The sequence below is a fragment of the Panulirus ornatus genome, chromosome 17 (genome assembly GCF_036320965.1).
Source record: "Panulirus ornatus isolate Po-2019 chromosome 17, ASM3632096v1, whole genome shotgun sequence".
In the NCBI taxonomy this organism is placed as follows: Eukaryota; Metazoa; Arthropoda; class Malacostraca; order Decapoda; family Palinuridae; genus Panulirus; species Panulirus ornatus.
The window spans coordinates 19,344,886-19,364,760 of record NC_092240.1 but is presented as its reverse complement, the minus strand read 5'-3'; the positions used below and the strand labels follow the sequence as shown (position 1 = coordinate 19,364,760).

General features: G+C 40.4%; 1 protein-coding gene across 1 annotated transcript in view; it reads right to left on the bottom strand.

Moving 5' to 3' along the window:
• The window catches only part of LOC139754600 (delta(3,5)-Delta(2,4)-dienoyl-CoA isomerase, mitochondrial-like), a 132,768-nt gene that overhangs the window by 7,920 nt on the left and 104,973 nt on the right, over positions 1 to 19,875 (bottom strand). Inside the window, exons 9-10 of the mRNA XM_071672023.1 lie at positions 16,651 to 16,804; positions 3,803 to 3,929 (exon numbers count right to left, since the gene is read on the bottom strand). Of these exons, the coding sequence (XP_071528124.1) occupies positions 3,803 to 3,929; positions 16,651 to 16,804 (281 nt within the window). The remainder of the gene's footprint in view (positions 1 to 3,802; positions 3,930 to 16,650; positions 16,805 to 19,875) is intronic.

Here is a 19,875-nt window from a genome sequence, read left to right as displayed (position 1 = left end):
CAATGACGAGGTGTGGCCCTTGAGTGAATTCTCAGTATATCCTACACAATTTAGTGACAGTCTTTGAAGCACCAGTCATTGAGATGATTAATTCAGCTAATGATGAGATGTTAGCACCACTGATGTGGTGGAAAAGAGGTAGAGATGGAAGAGTCAACAAAAGCCAACTAACTAGTGATACATCACGGAGGCACAATGCACCTAGTGTTAATTTATGTACTGAAAAGCATGACTTAAGGTTAATTTACTAGTTTTTTATTCTAACTTTTCTCGATATTTCCTATAAAGTAATTGGTAAGACAAATGTTTATAACCCTTGCCTAGGAACCCACCTAAATTTTCTTGCTTGATCCTTACAGGGTTAGGCTTTCAACAAATTCAAAACATATAATCTTGCATCTTACGTATCTAGCAGATGAAAATAATACTTTTAAGTAAATCTTAAAAGTTATATATTGTACTAGATAAGTACAGGCAAATTAGGTGAAGGACAGATATGTACAGTACAGGTTGTACCTCTTTAATCCAGCAACCCTGGGGACCTGGCCATTGTCAACCACAGATAATACCAGAAAACAGAAATTGACCCCAAGTCATACACAGTTGACGATCCAATCTCATAGTACTCACACAAAGTCTTTACAGAAGTTCCTTTATCCAATTTGTTCAGTAACTCCACCTATTCAAGCATAGATAATGATTTATGCTTACACTTATTAGCACTATCACCATCTTCTGAACCTCTTTGTCTCTTGAATTACATCCTGAAGGGCTAAAATACAGCTGAATATAAGAAGTTAACAGGACTGCCAATTAGCTTAGCTGCAGTGGAAACAAATTTTGGCACCTGAGCACTGCTAACAGCACCACCCTTGTGGCAGATCTAAAAACTAATAATTAATGGTGACAGATTCAAAATGTGCTGGATCATGGGAGTTGCCAGACCACAAAGTGCCAGATCAAAGAGGTACAACCTGTATAACTATAATGATGATCATATGTGCTGTGAAAATATAAAAATCATCAAAATATCAAATATCATAACACTATTCAATTCACGGGAACTAATACCATACTTTTATTATTATTATTATTATTTTGCTTTGTCGCTGTCTCCCACATTTGCGAGGTAGCGCAAGGAAACAGACGAAAGAAATGGCCCAACCCACCCCCATACACATGTATATACATACACATCCACACACGCAAATATACATACCTATACATCTCAATGTACACATATATATACACACACAGACACATACATATATACCCATGCACACAATTCACACTGTCTGCCTTTATTCATTCCCATCACCACCCCGCCACACATGGAATACCATCCCCCTCCCCCCTCATGTGTGCGAGGTAGCACTAGGAAAAGACAACAAAGGCCCCATTCGTTCACACTCAGTCTCTAGCTGTCATGCAATAATGCCTGAAACCACAGCTCCCTTTCCACATCCAGGCCCCACACAACTTTCCATGGTTTACCCCAGACGCTTCACATGCCCTGATTCAATCCACTGACAGCACGTCAACCCCGGTATACCACATCGATCCAATTCACTCTATTCATTGCCCGCCTTTCACCCTCCTGCATGTTCAGGCCCCGATCACTCAAAATCTTTTTCACTCCATCTTTCCACCTCCAATTTGGTCTCCCACTTCTCCTCGTTCCCTCCACCTCCGACACATATATCCTCTTGGTTAATCTTTCCTCACTCATTCTCTCCATGTGCCCAAACCATTTCAAAACACCCTCTTCTGCTCTCTCAACCACGCTCTTTTTATTTCCACACATCTCTCTTACCCTTACATTACTTGCTCGATCAAACCACCTCACACCACACATTGTCCTCAAACATCTCATTTCCAGCACATCCACCCTCCTGCACACAACTCTATCCATAGCCCACGCCTCGCAACCATACAACATTGTTGGAACCACTATTCCTTCAAACATACCCATTTTTGCTTTCCGAGATAATGTTCTCGACTTCCACACATTTTTCAAGGCTCCCAGGATTTTCGCCCCCTCCCCCACCCTATGATTCACTTCCGCTTCCATGGTTCCATCCGCTGCCAGATCCACTCCCAGATATCTAAAACACTTTACTTCCTCCAGTTTTTCTCCATTCAAACTTAACTCCCAATTGACTTGACCCTCAACCCTACTGTACATAATAACCTTGCTCTTATTCACATTTACTCTTAACTTTCTTCTTTCACACACTTTAACAAACTCAGTCACCAGCTTCTGCAGTTTCCCACATGAATCAGCCACCAGCGCTGTATCATCAGCGAACAACAACTGACTCACTTCCCAAGCTCTCCCATCCACAACAGACTTCATACTTGCCCCTCTTTCCAAAACTCTTGCATTCACCTCCCTAACAACCCCATTCATAAACAAATTAAACAACCATGGAGACATCACACACCCCTGCCGCAAACCTACATTCACTGAGAACCAATCACTTTCCTCTCTTCCTACACGTACACATGCCTTACATCCTCGATAAAAACTTTTCACTGCTTCTAACAACTTGCCTCCCACACCATATATTCTTAATACCTTCCACAGAGCATCTCTCTCCACTCTATCATATGCCTTCTCCAGATCCATAAATGCTACATACAAATCCATTTGCTTTTCTAAGTATTTCTCACATACATTCTTCAAAGCAAACACCTGATCCACACATCTAAAACCACACTGCTCTTCCCCAATCTGATGCTCTGTACATGCCTTCACCCTCTCAATCAATACCCTCCCATATAATTTACCAGGAATACTCAACAAACTTATACCTCTGTAATTTGAGCACTTACCAATCAATATATTCAATATACTTGGGGTGGAGTTGTGTTCTGGTCTTGCACATTTGTGTATTTTGAGAACCCTGGATTACTATTGGGTACAATGACCCCTTTTAAGGATCATCAGCAATTGCCCAACGACTCCTTAAAGTCGTCTACATCTCACATGCAGCGCAAATTGAATGTTTTAAGCCTTAAAAAGATGGCACTGTGCAATAAGCTGGCTAAGGATAACTCCATGGCAGCACTTGGTAGGAATTTTATGTCATTTGTTTACATATATAAATATTTTCACTTTGTGAAACGGTACAAATTGATAAAATATTTGTAAATATTTCAATTTCTGAAATGTTTATTAAAGAAACATCAAATAACCAGAATTGTTATCCAAAACAGCTGAATCCCCCAAGCATTTTGGATTATAGAAGTTTTACTGTACTTCTGTGGTACAAGTGTGCAAACAGGGAAATCCAGTGAAAAGAAATGTGTTTGTGAAGCATAGAGTCCAGTAAGTCTTGTTTACTCTATGTCAGTTACTCATTCTTACCACTGTTTCGATATCATAACTGTGGCATACATTTATTACGTCAAGACACAATCAAATGTGACATATGTCACTTAACACAAAATTTTCTCCCATCATTTCAAAAATTGCCCACCAACTTCAATATTCCATTTACCCCTCGCTCTTTCCTCTTTCCTTATTACATATGGCTTCCTCCTCTTGTTACTTCCCTCCCCCTTACTATACACTGAGGTGCTAGTTGGATAGTCCCCAGGTGCTCCCTTCAAACTCCACCCCAGTAAAACAAAGATAGATGAAGGATTTTTCATAAGCATGCATGTACTTAATCATATAAGAATATATGTTGGGATGATGAATGTAACAACTGCATGCATACATCTATGTAGAAAATCCCCAAAAAAAGGTTGTCTTTAAAAGAGTAGATAAATGATACTTTGTCCAAAGGTTACTTACAACATATTCTAATCCTTCCTGAAGAGAATGGTCCCGAGCATACACTAAGGCCAACTTTGCAGTATGGACAGCTACAGGAGATTTACTAGCAATTGTGGAAGCCATGTCTAGAGCTTCTGCTAACATGCTGAAAATAAGAAGCATTGAAAAAAATTTTACTACTAATATCTATCAAACCTTCATACTTATCTTACTACTAATTTCTATCAAACCTTCAAACTTATTCAAAGAGTATGTTTGTTTTGTGAAGTATAAGCATTTCTGAAACCAAGGAAATGAATTTTCAGCTTATACGTCCAGCAATGCTATGATGTCTACAACTCTTAGAGGTATGGATCTGCATACAGCCAACAGAAACTGAAAAATAAGTAGCTCTTTATTCATCCTCCCATAAGAATGCACCAGCCATAGACAATGGTACCCACAGCATGGCTACATCAAACAGGAAAAAAATGTAACTCATTCTCCAAGTGATGAGAGATCTGCATCAGATTACAAGAGCCGCAAAAGACACAAGATGGCAAAGTTTCATGATTTAGCTCAATCCTAAAGTTCCCAACACCACACAATATCTGTAGGACTTACCAGCCTATTGACTGATGTACAGCATAGCAAGAAATAAAGACAAACAAGCAGCTAAATTTTGATAACAAAACCCAATTTACCATATGTAAATCACTACAAGGAAAACAACATTGCAATAAATAGAAAAAGGTTCAAGTTGAGGTAAGAGGAAGTGATGACAAAGCAAAATGCCTTTGGGTTAACTTTGTTGAAAACAAATATGAAGGATGAGCCCTCTAGAAGTATGAGTATTACTTCATACGGAGACAGATCAACATTCTGTAAGGCTTGAGTGGCTCACTGAAAATAACTGCTGATGACTAACTAATGTTGAGACAGATCATTTCAAAGAATTAATCAATCCTCTGAAAAGAAATATATCTCAGTTTTGTGGAAGTGAACATTTTAATGTCATTCTTTTGCCATGGCCACCCCTTTGATGGGAGTCCCCAAAGGATATGGGCATCATAGATATGGATAGAATAGATTGATAGTTATGGAGAGTTTCCTTGAAAACTTAACAGCTATTCTAATGACAAGCAGAGAAACAAGGGGTTGAACAAAAGAATCACTAAAGGAAATAAAGTCAAGAGGGATTTTCAATGCATGTATGGGATCATGGTGAGGTCTTTGAGGATTGGCAGAATACTCATAAAGTGCTGCTGTACAAAAGCAAGGGTGATAAAAGTGCATGTCCAAACTACAAAGGTGCACGTTTGTTGAGTGTACATGACAAGTTGCATGGAAGTGATGATTGAGAGGGTGAAGGCATGTACAGAGCAACAGAATGAGGAGGAACAATGTGGTTTCAGGAGTGGTAGACAATGTGTGGATCAGGTGCTTGCTTTAAAGAATGTGTGTGAGAAGTACTTAGAGATACAGAAGGATCTGTGCATGGCATTCTTGGATCTGGAGAAAGCAGAGGGTTGAGAGAGATGCCTTGTGGAAAGTCTTATGAATATAAGGTGTAGAAAGAAAGCTATTAAAAGCAGAAAAGGAAATTTACATGAAGAGCATCAGGCATGTGCATGAGTAGGTAGAGAGGAGGGTGTGTAATATCACCATGGCTGTTTAATTTGTTTATGGATGGGGTGATGAGGGAGGTAAATATAAGGTTTATGCAGAGAGTGGCAAGATACAGTCTAGTGCGGTGGCCTGGAAAGAGAGTGGATGCATCTGATATGTAATTTAGCACTGAAACAGGCTGTGCCTGAGGATTGGGTGAAAGCTGTTATTGTTCCTTTATTCAAATGAAAAGGTACTAAGGATGTATGAAGCGATTATAGGGGAATGAGTCTGTTAAGTATACCATGGAAAGTGTATCTTGGAATATTAATTGAAAGGGTGGAATTTATAAAAAATGGGGGTGACTGTATTGTTGACTGGTTGGTAAGGTTATTTAATGTATGTATGACTCATGGTGAGGTGCATGAGGATTGGCGGAATGCTTGCATAGTGCCATTGTACAGAGGCAAAGGGGATAAGAGTGAGTGCTCAAATTACAGAGGTATAAGTTTGTTGAGTATTCCTGGTAAATTATATGGGAGGGTATTGATTGAGAGGGTGAAGGCATGTACAGAGCATCAGATTGGGAAAGAGCAGTGTGGTTTCAGAAGAGGCAGAGGATGTGCGGATCAGGTGTTTGCTTTGAAGAATGTATGTGAGAAATACTTAGAAAAGCAAATGGAGTTGTATGTAGCATCTATGGATCTGGAGAAGGCATATAATAGAGTTGATAGAGATGCTCTGTGGAAGGTATTAAGAATATATGGTGTGGGAGGCAAGTTGTTAGAAGCAGTGAAAAGTTTCTATCGAGGATGTAAGGCAGCATGTGTATGTGTAGGAAGAGAGGAAAGTGATTGGTTCTCAGTGAATGTAGGTTTGCGGCAGGGGTGTGTGATGTCCCCATGGTTGTTTAATTTGTTTATGGATGGGGTTGTTAGGGAGGTGAAAGCAAGAGTTTTGGAAAGAGGGGCAAGTACACAGTCTGTTGGGGATGAGAGAGCTTGGGAAGTAAGTCAGTTGTTGTTCGCTGATGATACAGCACTGGTGGCTGATTCACGTGAGAAACTGCAGAAGCTGGTGCCTGTGTTTGGTAAAGTGTGTGAAAGAAGAAACTTGCGAGTAAATGTGAATAAGAGCAAGGTTATTAGGTACAGTAGGGTTGAGGGTCAAGTCAATTGGGAGGTAAATTTGAATGGAGAAAAACTGGAGGAAGTAAAGTGTTTTAGATATCTGGGAGTGGATTTGGCAGCGGATGGAACCATGGAAGTGGAAGTGAATCATAGGGTGGGGGAGGGGGTGAAAATTCTGGGAGCCTTGAAGAATGTGTGGAAGTTGAGAACATTATCTCGGAAAGTAAAAATGGGTATGTTTGAAGGAATAGTGGTTCCAACAATGTTGTATGGTTGCGAGGCATGGGCTATGGATAGAGTTGTGCGCAGGAGGGTGGATGTGCTGGAAATGAGATGTTTGAGGACAATATGTGATGTGAGGTGGTTTGATCGAGTAAGTAATAATAGGGTAAGAGAGATGTGTGGTAATAAAAAGAGTGTGGTTGAGAGAGCAGAAGAGGGTGTTTTGAAATGGTTTGGTCAAGTGTAGAGAATGAGTGAGGAAAGACTTACCAAGAGGATATATGTGTCAGAGGTGGAGGGAACGAGGAGAAGTGGGAGACCAAATTGGAAGTGGAAAGATGGAGTGAAAAAGATATTGAGTGATTGGGGCCTGAACATGCAGGAGGGTGAAAGGTGTGCAAGGAATAGAGTGAATTGGAACCATGTGGTATACCGGGGTCGACGTGCTGTCAATGGATTGAACCAGGGCATGTGAAGCATCTGGGGTAAACCATGGAAAGTTGTGTGGGGCCTGGATGTGGAAAGGGAGCTGTGGTTTCGGGCATTGTTACATGATAGCTAGAGACTGAGTGTGAACGAATGGGGCCTTTGTGTCTTTTCCTAGTGCTACCTCGCACACATAAGGGGGGAGGGGGATGTTATTCCATGTGTGGCGAGGTGGCGATGGGAATGGATAAAGGCAGTGTGAATTGTGTGCATGTGTATCTATGTATGTGTCTGTGTGTGTATATATATGTGTACATTGAGATGTATGGGTATGTATATTTGCGTGTATGGACGTGTATGTATATACATGTGTATGGGGGTGGGTTGGGCCATTTCTTTCGTCTGTTTCCTTTTATATTTATTTATTATTTATTTTAATTTGTTGCTGTCTCCCGCGTTAGCGAGGTAGCGCAAGGAAACAGACGAAAGAATGGCCCAACCCACCCACATACACATGTATTACATAGACGTCCACACACGCAAATATACATACCTATACATCTCAATTTATACATATATATACACACACAGACATATACATATATACACATGTACATAATTCATACTATCTGCCCTTATTCATTCCCATCGCCACCTCGCCACACATGGAATAACAACCCCCTCCCCCCTCATGTGTGTGAGGTAGTGCTAGGAAAAGACAACAAAGGCCACATTCGTTCACACTCAGTCTCTAGCCGTCTTGTAATAATGCACCGAAACCACAGCTCCCTTTCCACATCCAGGCCCCACACAACTTTCCATGGTTTACCCCAGACACTTCACATGCCCTGATTCAATCCATTGACAGCACGTCAACCCCGGTATACCACATCGATCCAATTCACTCTATTCATTGCCCGCCTTTCACCCTCCTGCATGTTCAGGCCCCAATCACTCAAAATCTTTTTCACTCCATCTTTCCACCTCCAATTTGGTCTCCCACTTCTCCTCGTTCCCTCCATCTCCGACACATATATCCTCTTGGTCAATCTTTCCTCACTCATTCTCTCCATGTGCCCAAACCATTTCAAAACACCCTCTTCTGCTCTCTCAACCACGCTCTTTTTATTTCCACACATCTCTCTTACCCTTACATTACTTACTCGATCAAACCACCTCACACCACATATTGTCCTCAAACATCTCATTTCCAGCACATCCACCCTCCTACGCACAACTCTATCCTTAGCCCACGCCTCACAACCATACAACACTGTTGGAATCACTATTCCTTCAAACATACCCATTTTTGCTTTCCGAGATAATGTTCTCGACTTCCACACATTCTTCAAGGCTCCCAGAATTTTCGCCCCCTCCCCCACCCTATGATTCACTTCCGCATCCATGGTTCCATCCGCTGCCAGATCCACTCCCAGATATCTAAAACACTTTACTTCCTCCAGTTTTTCTCCATTCAAACTTACCTCCCAATTGACTTGACCCTCAACCCTACTGTACCTAATAACCTTGCTCTTGCTCTTATTCACATTTACTCTTAACTTTCTTCTTTCACACACTTTACCAAACTCAGTCACCAGCTTCTGCAGTTTCTCACATGAATCAGCCACCAGCGCTGTATCATCAGCGAACAACAACTGACTCACTTCCCAAGCTCTCTCATCCCCAACAGACTACATACTTCAGACTTCATATATATATATATATCCCTGGGGATAGGGGAGAAAGAATACTTCCCACGTATTCCCTGCGTGTCGTAGAAGGCGACTAAAATCCTCCCCTCTCGTTTTTTTTTAATTTTCCAAAAGAGGGAACAGAGAAGGGGGCCAGGTGAGGATTTTCCCTCTAAGGCCCAGTCCTCTGTTCTTAACGCTACCTCGCAAACGCGGGAAATGGCGAATAGTATAAAAAAAAAACGGGAGAAAGAATACTTCCCACGCATTCCTCATGTGTGGTAGAAGGCGACTAAAGGGGATGAGAGTGGGGGGCTGGAAACCCTCCCCTCCTTGCATTTTAACTTTCTGAAAGGGGAAACAGAAGGAGTCATGCAGGGAGTGCTCATCCTCCTCGAAGGTTCAGATTGGAATCTCTAAATGTGTGGATGTAACCAAGATGAGAAAAAAGGAGAGATAGGTAGTATGTTTGAGGAAAGGAACCTGGATGTTTTGGCTCTGAGTGAAACGAAGCTCAAGGGTAAAGGGGAAAAGTGGTTTGAGAATGTCTTGGGAGTAAAGTCAGGGGTTAGTGAGAGGACAAGAGCAAGGGAAGGAGTAGCACTACTCATGAAACAGGAGTGGTGGGAGTATGTGACAGAATGTAAGAAAGTTAGCTCTAGATTGATATGGGTAAAACTGATAGTGGATGGTGAGAGATGGGTGATTATTGGTGCATATGCACCTGGGCACTAGAAGAAAGATCATGAGAGGCAAGTGCTTTGCGAGCAGCTTAGTGAGTGTGTTAGTAGTTTTGATGCACGAGACCGGGTTATAGTGATGGGTGATTTGAATGCAAAGGTGAGTAATGTGGCAGCTGAGGGAATAATTGGTGTGCATGGGGTGTTCAGTGTTGTAAATGGAAACAGTAAAGAGCTTGTAGATTTATGTGCTGAAAAAGGACTAGTGATTGGGAATACTTAGTTTAAAAAGAGAGATATACATAAGTATACATATGTAAGTAGGAGAGATGGCCAGAGAGCGTTATTGGATTACATGTTAATTGATAGGCACACGAAAGAGAGACTTTTGGATGTTAATGTGCTGAGAGGTGCAACTGGAGGGATGTCTGATCATTATCTTGTGGAAGCAAAGGTGAAGATTTGTAGAGGATTTCAGAAAAGAAAAGAGAATGTAGGGGTGAAGAAAGTGGTGAGAGTAAGTGAGCTTTCGAAGGAGATTTGTGTGAGGAAGTACCAGGAGAGACTGAGTACAAAATGGAAAAAGGTGAGAACAAAGGATGTAAGGGGAGTGGGGAAGGAATGGGATGTATTTCGGGAAGCAGTGATAGCTTGCGCAAAAGATGCTTGTGGTATGAGAAGTGTGGGAGGTGAGCACATTAGAAAGGGTAGTGAGTGGTGAGATGAAGAAGTAAGATTATTAGTGAAAGAGAAGAGAGAGGCATTTGGACGATCTTTGCAGGGAAATAATGCAAATGAGTGGGAGATGTATAAAAGAGAGGCAGGAGGTCAAGAGAAAGGTGCAAGAGGTGAAAAAGAGGGCAAATGAGAGTTGGGGTGAGAGAGTGTCATTAAATTTTAGGGAGAATAAAAAGGAGGTGAATAAAGTGCATAAGACATGGGAACAAATGGGAACTTCAGTGAAGGGGGCTGATGGGGAGGTGATAACAAGTAGTGGTGATGTGAGAAGATGGAGGGAGTATTTTGAAGGGCTTGTTGAATGTGTTTGATGATAGACTGGCAGACATAGGGTGTTTTGGTCGAGGTGGTGTGCAAAGTGAGAGGGTTAGGGAGAATGATTTGGCAAACAGAGAAGAGGTAGTAAAAGCTTTGCGGAAGATGAAAGCCGACAAGGCAGCGGGTTTGGATGGTATTGCTGTGGAATTTATTAAAAAAGGGGTTGACTGTATTGTTGACTGGTTGGTAAGGTTATTTAATGTATGAATGACTCATGGTGAGGTGCCTGAGGATTGGCGGAATGCTTGCATAGTGGAATTGTACAAAGGCAAAGGGGATAAAAGTGAGTGCTCAAATTAAAGAGGTATAAGTTTGTTGAGTATTCCTGGGAAATTATATGGGAGGGTATTAATTGCAAGGGTGAAGGCATGTACAGAGCATCAGACTGGGGAAGAGCAGTGTGGTTTCAGAAGTGGTAGAGTATGTGTGGATCAGGTGTTTGCTTTGAAGAATGTATGTGAGAAATACTTAGATAGGCAAGTGGATTTGTATGTAGCATTTATGGATCTGGAGAAGGCATATGACAGAGTTGATAGAGATGCTCTGTGGAAGGTATTAAGAATATATGGTGTGGGAGGCAAGTTGTTAGAAGCAGTGAAAAGTTTTTATCGAGGATGTAAGGCATGTGTACGTGTAGGAAGAGAGGAAAGTGATTGGTTCTCAGTGAATGTTGGTTTGCGGCAAGGGTGTGTGATGTCTCCATGGTTGTTTAATTTGTTTATGGATGGGGTTGTTAGGGAGGTGAATGCAAGAGGTTTGAAAAGAGGGGCAAGTATACAGTCTGTTGTGGATGAGAGAGCTCAGGAAGTGAGTCAGCTGTTGTTCACTGATGATACAGCGTTGGTGGTTGATTCGAGTGAGAAACTGCAGAAGCTGATGAATGAGTTTGGTAAAGTGTGTGAAAGAAGAAAGCTGAGAGTAAATGTGAATAAGAGCAAGGTTATTAGGAACAGTAGGGTTGAGGGACAAGTCAATTGGGAGGTAAGTTTGAATGGAGAAAAACTGGAGGAAGTGAAGTGCTTTAGATATCTGGGAGTGGATTTGGCAGTGGATGGAACCACGGAGGTGGAAGTGAATCATAGGGTGTGGGAGGGGGAGAAAGTTCTGGGAGCATTGAAAAATGTGTGGAAGTCGAGAACATTATCTCAGAAAGCAAAAATGGGTATGTCTGAAGGAATAGTGGTTCCAACAATGTTGTAATGGTTGCAAGGTGTGGGCTATAGATAGAGTTGTGAGGAGGAGGGTGGATGTGCTGGAAATGAGATGTTTGACGACAATATGTGGTGTGAGGTGGTTTGATCGAGTGAGTAATAATAGGGTAAGAGAGATGTGTGGTAATAAAAAGAGTGTGGTTGAGAGAGCAGAAGAGGGTGTTTTGAAATGGTTTGGTCACATGGAGAGAATGAGTGAGGAAAGATTGACCAAGAGGATATATGTGTCAAAAGTGGAGGGAACGAGGAAAATTGGGAGACCGAATTGGAGGTGGAAAGATGAAGTGAAAAAGTGAGTGATCAGGGCTTGAACATGCAGGAGGGTGAAAGGTGTGCAAGGAATAGAGTGAATTGGAACCATGTGGTATACTGGGGTCAACGTGCTGTCAATGGATTGAACCAGGGCATGTGAAGCATCTGGGGTAAACTATGGAAAGTTGTGTGGGGCCTGGATGTGGAAAGGGAGCTGTGGTTTCAGTGCATTATTACTTGACAGCTAGAGACTGAGTGTGAACGAATGTGGCCTTTGTTGTCTTTTCCTAGCACTACCTCATGCACATGTGGGGGGAGGGGGTTGTTATTTCATGTGTGGCGGGGTGGTGATGGGAATGAATAAAGGCAGACAGTATGAATTATGTACATGTGTATATATGTATATGTCTGTGTGTGTATATATATGTATACATTGAGATGTATAGGTATGTATATTTGCATGTGTGGACGTGTATGTATATACATGTGTATGTGGGTGGGTTTGGCCATTCTTTTGTCTGTTTCCTTGCGCTACCTCGCTAAAGCGGGAGACAGCAACAAAGTAAAATAAACAAATATATAAATAAATAGATATAAATACATAAATGCCTATACACACACATATACATACATATACATATCAATGTATACACATATACATACACATTCACATACCCATACATATATACACATGTACATATTCAAACATGCTTGCCTTCATCCATTCCTGGTGCTACCCCACACCGCAGAAAACAGCATTGTTACCCTCTGCTTCAGTGAGGTGGCACCAGGAAAACAAACAAAAAAGGCTACATTTGTTCACACTCAGTCTCTGACTGTCATGTGAAATGCACCAAAACCACAGCTCCCTATCCACATCCAGGCCCCACAGACCTTTCCATGGTTTACCCCAGACATTTCATGTGCCCTGGTTCAGTCCATTGACAGCACATCACCCCTAGTACACCACATCATTCCAATTCACTCTATTTCTATACATTATCTATATACATTTTCTTTTTTGCCTGGGCAGCACAAAAATTATATAGCATACCCCACAGCATGACCAATTGAGTTGGAAAAATATGGATGAAAAATTGATAGCACATGTGCTGTCTGCTGCACACAGGATTTCTAAATGTCCCAGACCATACACGGCATACACAGTCAACTACTAGTGGCATCCTGTGCCACATACGGCACATCGGCAGTCAATGACTTACTGCAGAATTAGGCACTGTCATAGGCATTAAAGATGAACACAAGAGCTAAGAAGGGAGCTGAGCCAAAGTTTATGAAACCTGGACATGTACCCTATGCTCTTGAAATTACCAATGAGGAGTTAAGTAGAACTGTAAATGTTGGAGTCCTTGAGAAAATGAATTTCATTGATCACGAATGTTCCTGATGTACTTGTTAGGAAGCCTAATGGTAATATCAAAATTTATGGTGATCATATGGTACCTGTCAATAAGAATTTAGAATTTCTAAAGCAAGCCATGCCTAGACCTAATGAAATGTTTTGCAAAGTGAATGGAAGGGAAAAGTTCACAAAATCAGACTTTTCTCAGGCAAACCAATAAACTGTTGTTGAAAAAAGTTGTATCCTTATAAGAAGTAAAGTTCTGGCCTTTCAGCAGCTCCAGTTATTTTTCAGTCTGTAATAGAAAGATTACAAGGGCTCGATGTAGAATAGTATTTAGATGATTTACTTGTGACAGAAGTGATAAGAGCACCTAAAGACTTTGCCACTGTTCAGTCAGACTGACTGACTTTGGATTCAAGTTGCAAAGTTACCTTCAGGGGCCTAGTTATTTGTAAAATCTAAATCTAATGGACTTTACATACAGAAGTTAGGAAACACAAGCCAGAAAGAAAGCACCTTAGCCTAAAACAGTCATTCTTGGGTTTTGTAAGTCATTATAAGAAACATGTACACAGTATGACTTACCTTATGTGGCTCTTTCAACAGCTTATTAGATATAGGTATAAAGGAGTTCAGCAGTGAATATAAGGAGCCTTTAAGGAAAATTAAGGAAATGTCAAGATGATACTTTACTGGCTCATTATGACACAAGAAACATTAAAACTTGCCATAGATACTTCACCAATAAGCCTAGGCCATGTGAGTATCTTCACACATAGAGATTGAAGAACTCCACATTGCTTGTTGGATTTGGGACTTTATCACAAGCAGAGGAAAACCATTCACAACCCAAAAGGAGAGGGTTGGCTATTATATTTAGAATATATGAATCTTAGTCACTTGTATGGAAAAATTTCATCCTCATTACTGATAAATTTTAAGCTTAATCCTAGAGCCTAAGAAAGAAATTCCTAAAATTGCCACTACTATGCTTCAATGTGTGTAGAAAAAAATGTAATGCTGATATACTGTTTAGGCTCCCCTTACTTGTGAAGTCCTACGGAAGGAGAAACCACATGTGTTGAGAGCTTAACTAAATGAGCTGCCTGTTAATAATATAGCTCATTATAAGCAAAAAAATCCATATAAAACAGTGCAGGCCAAGACAGCAATTTTACTGTTAATGGTGGGGCAGCATGTAAAGCTATGGTTCCTGAAACATTATTATACTTCAGGAGATGGCAAAAACTATTGGGAGGATATTTGCTGGGAAATCAAAACTATCAGATCAAAAAGTTTAGTCCCTGGGAAAGGAAGAGCTCCACAGAAATTCCCTATGAACAGTTAGAAAGAAAGCATTGGCTCAACATCATGTCTGATGGCCTCTTCTCAACATAGAAATATATGCCAAGATATTCACTCAAATGCACAGGCAGCAGAAGCCAATCCATGAAAATGGCCTTCAAAGCCAATGATTTTCTTGGTCCATTTATGAGAAAACACTTGTTGATAGTAGTGGATGCTCATTCCATGTGGCCAGAGGTGCATAAAATAAGTGGCACCATGCTGATTCTGTTATGATGAATATCTTTGCAACTTATGGAGTTCCAGATGAGGCAGTTACAAATAATGAAAGAGTTTACCTCAGAGAAGTTCCAGAGCTTTCTCAAAATTGATAGTGTGAATTCCAGACTGTCCGTACTATTTCATCCAAGTTCTAATGGGGAAGCTGAAAGATTTGTTCATATCTTTAGGGAGGCAATAAAGACAAATCACAGGAAAGAAATGTCTTGGAATCACCAGAAATATATTACACAGTACAGTGCACAGGACACCTCCTGAGCTCCTGACAGGAAGATAACTGAAGACTTTGTGCACCCCAAATGTCGTAAAAAGGATTAAAAAAGTTATCAAAAAAAATAGAAGGGAAAATAGCAAGTGAACTGGTATTGGTGAAAGACAACCAGTACTGCAAAGAAACGTAGGTATCCATAGTGATTCTGAAAAAGTTAAAGCCAGTGCCCTATCAAGTTATAAGTAGATCTTACCTGGTAGTAAAACATCAACTTGCTCTGAAACCTGAATGGACATCTTGCATATAAGGACAGAGAACAAGCAAAGTTCAGTAGAGAAAAAATGGTGATGTCAAGACAGGAACTTATACTAGAGAATGAGAACCCTGTCTTGAACTTATATTAGAGAAAGAGAGTCCTATGTTCCAAATTCTTACAGCCATAGAGGAAATAGAATCTGAAGACTGTCTTACCATGAGGAGGCCAGACTGCATCACATGAGGATCCAGGATCACCCTGGAAAGCCTTAAAGCCAAAGACTGAAATCACAAGATCTTCCCGAAAGATGTTCAAAGTGCACTAAAGTCAAAACATTTATTTACATGATTATGTTTAGTTCATTTTGTCCATACCTTTGTTTACTTTGTAAATTTCACATAAAGTCTGTTAAGAAAGAATTTTTTCTTTAAGTGCTTTTACCTAATTTTGTAAGAGGAAAAGGGTCAAAGAATTTTTTCTTTTTCTGAATGAGATGCTGTATAGTATCATTCTCTATTAAGTTAGTGATGCTTACCATACCATCCATTACTGAACCACTGCTATTTAGTTAAGAGAGAGTATAATTGTTCCATAAAAGATGAAACTGGCCTGGTGATATAATATTTACTGAATTAACATATTTTGTTTACAATCATAATAAAGTTGATAAGCAGCATACATTAAATGAGGTACCTCAAAAAAGTCATTTCATTTCCTGTAAGTTCACATTAAAATCTATGAAAAAGGGAAATGTATTTGATCTATGTACTTTGTAGTAACTTTATGTACATTATCAGTGAATTCTATATAAACAAGATTCCTTCTGGCAGACAAGTTTTCCACCAAATCAAATGAATAACACTTTGCTCAACACAGGCTTGTTTTTTTAAAACTGTCCCATAAAGACATAACACAGCAAAACTATGTTAAGGCCTCTGATGTGCGGAGTCTAAGCAGAGGATTTTACAAAGAAATGTAGAATCTAACATCACTATTAATCAATTACCTCATCAATATTTTTTTCCTTATGTAACAATTTTACTTGAACTGGGAAAAATACACCTTAGTAATTTTCAGATGCATCTAATCAACCCAGATCCCCTAAACAACTGGTAAAAATCCTCTCACCTATCATGGGTTCTGAAACTCAGCTAAAATCCTGCTTATGTATAAGGTCAAATAAGAAGCATTCACCTTTCTTTATCTCCAAAGATTTTTGACACAAGACCACACTGGAGCGCCTCGTTGGAAAACATTTTTCTGGCAGTGAATGACAATTCACGAACAAGGCTCTCATTTCCTATGATCTTTGGAAGTCGCTGCAGGGTTCCAGCATCAGCTCCTAAACCTGTGCACAAATGAATATGATTTAAAAGTATCTGAAAGATGAGCATTCATCCAAAAACTCTACTGACAATGGAGAAAAGGTATAGTTTCTTCTCTACACATAATATTTGCAATCATAACCAGACTTTTCTTATCTATGCTAAAGAAAGCAGGACCAAAATCTGACAATAAGATGACAGTTTGAGTTATGGTCTTAACAGCAAGAAAAGAGTTTGAGTTATGGTCAAGTCCTGAGCAGCCAAGAAAAGAACAAATGAGAAAGTTGTGAAAAACTCAACCTGCACAGTGATTTCCATTACCCCTACTTATAGTCTTTACACATAATAAATGCCAAATCCTTCCCTATAAGCTTACATCTATGTGAATTTTCTATAAATATTTATGTTTGCTATTTGTTTAAATTCTAGCAAGCAAGCATGTGGAATGACAACTGAAACTTTAGCAAGCATATGGAAAACACAACTGAAACTTTAAAGAAAATTGTTCAATTGGCTCATTCCTCTATTCCAACTTTTGTCAAAAAGAGGGAATACAAGAGGGAAGGACTTCAAGCCTCATGCTCTCACCTCTCTCAGTCACCATCTATGATATGAATGACATATATGAGCAGCATTCTCTCTCGCTTCTATTCCCCGGGATAATACTGAATAGGTATGTTATCCCTGGGGATAGGGGAAAAAGAATACTTCCCATGTATTCCCTGCGTGTCGTAGAAGGCGACTAAAAGGGGAGGGAGCGGGTGACTGGAAATCCTCCCCTCTTGTTTTTTTTTAATTTTTCCAAAAGAAGGAACAGAGAAGGGGGTCAGGCGAGGATATTCCCTCAAAGGCCCAGTCCTCTGTTCTCAACGCTACCTCGCTAATGCGGGAAGTGGTGAATAGCATGAAAAAAAGGTATGTCACCAAAGAAAATGGTTCACAGATATCTTGAATATCTGCATATGCATGCTTACATTATTTGTGAGCAAGAATGTACTCTCCTGTAGCCCACAATACAAATCAGTGTCATTGTGAAATTAACAGAAAAAGCACAAATATCATCCCATGTTTATACTTCCAAATCAAAAAGATTTCAACATAAAATAGGCAAAATCAAATAATTCAACACTTGGATTTTCACTAAAAAATTTGCCAACCCAGCAGCTTAAACTCAGTAACTTTCCAGATGGGTGATGGAGTTCATAAGACACTATGCATAACATATCTTACCATTACACATTACCGTATCTTGTTATTATGTGGATGTAATGAATATATACGGTACATTTATATGTACACTGTACTTATAACAATAGAGGTGTCAAAATGTAGAGTGCATAGTGTTCGCTGATGTAAAGGTAGTGAGTATGTAAAGAAATACTCATTTCAATACAAACATATATTGTACACATCTATCTGCACACAATTCCTATAAAGGCTGATTATCCCTTATCCGAACTGCCTGTGACCAGAAGTGTTTCAAATTTTGGATTTTTTTGCTTTTGGAATAATTGCACATATATAATGAGTATGTTGCATTCCCCACGTGTCGTAGAGTGACTAAAGGGACGGGAGCGGGGGGCTAGAAACCCTCCCCTCCTTGTATTTTAGCTTTCTAAAAGGGGAAACACAAGAAGGAGTCAGGCGAGGAGTGCTCATCCTCCTCGAAGGCTCAGACTGGGGTCTCTAAATGTGTGTGGATATAACCAAGATGAGAAAAAAGGAGAGACAGCTAGTATGTTTGAGGAAAGGAATCTGGATGTTTTGGCTCTGAGTGAAATGAACTCAAGGGGAAAGGGGAAGAGTGGTTTGGGAATGTTTTGGGAGTATAGTCAGGGGGTTGGTGAGAGGACAAGAGCAAAGGAAGGAGTAGCACTACTCCTGAAACAAGAATTGTGGGAATATGTGATAGAGTGTAAGAAAGCAAACTCTAGATTGACATGGGTAAAACTGAAAGTAGATGGAAAGAGATGGGTGATTATTAGTGCCTATGCACTGGGCATGAGAAGGAAGATCACGAGAGGCAAGTGTTTTGGGAGCAGCTGAATGATTGTGTTAGCAGTTTTGATGCACGAGACCAGGTTATAGTGATGGGTGATTTGAATGCAAAGGTGAGTAATGTGGCAGTTGAGGGAATAATTGGTGTACATGGGGTGTTCAGCGTTGTAAATGGAAATAGTGAAGAGCTTGTAGATTTGTGTGCTGAAAAAGGACAGGTGATTGGGAATACCTGGTTTAAAAAGAGAGATATATATAAGTATGCGTATGTAAGTAGGAGAGATGGCCAGAGAGTATTATTGGATTACATGTTAATTGATAGGCGCGTGAAAGAGAGACTTTTGGATGTTAATGTGCTGAGAGGTGCAAGTGGATGGATGTCTAATCATATTCTTATGGAGGCAAAGGTGAAGATGTGTAGAGGTTTTCAGAAAAGAAGAGAAAATGGGGTGAAGAGAGTGGTGAAAGTAAGTGAGCTTGGGAAGGAGACATGTGTGAGAAAGTACCAGGATAGACTGAGTGCAGAACAGAAAAAGATGGGGGCAAAGGATGTAAGAGGAGTGGAGGAAGAATGGGATGTATTTAGGGAAGCAGTGATGGCTTGCACAAAAGATGCTTGTGGCATGAGAAGCATGGGAGGTGGGCAGATTAGAAAGGGTAGTGAGTGGTGAGATGAAGAAGTAAGATTATTAGTGAAAGAGACGAGAGAGGTATTTGGACAATTTTTGCAGGGAAATAGTGCAAATGACTGGGAGGTGTATAAAAGAAAGAGGCGGGAGGTCAAGAGAAAGGTGCAAGAGGTGAAAAAGAGGGCAAATGAGAGTTGGGGTGAGAGAGAGTTTCATTCAATTTTAGGGAGAATAAAAAGATGGTTTGGAAGGAGGTAAATAAAGTGCATAAGACAAGAGAACAAATGGGAACATCGGTGAAGGGGGCTAATGGGGAGGTAATATCAAGTAATGGTGATGTAAGAGGGAGATGGAGTGGGTATCTTGAAGGTTTGTTGAACGTATTAGATGACAGACTGGCAGATATAGGGTGTTTTGGTCGAGGTGGTGTGCGAAGTGAGAGGGTCATGGAGAATGATTTGGTAAAC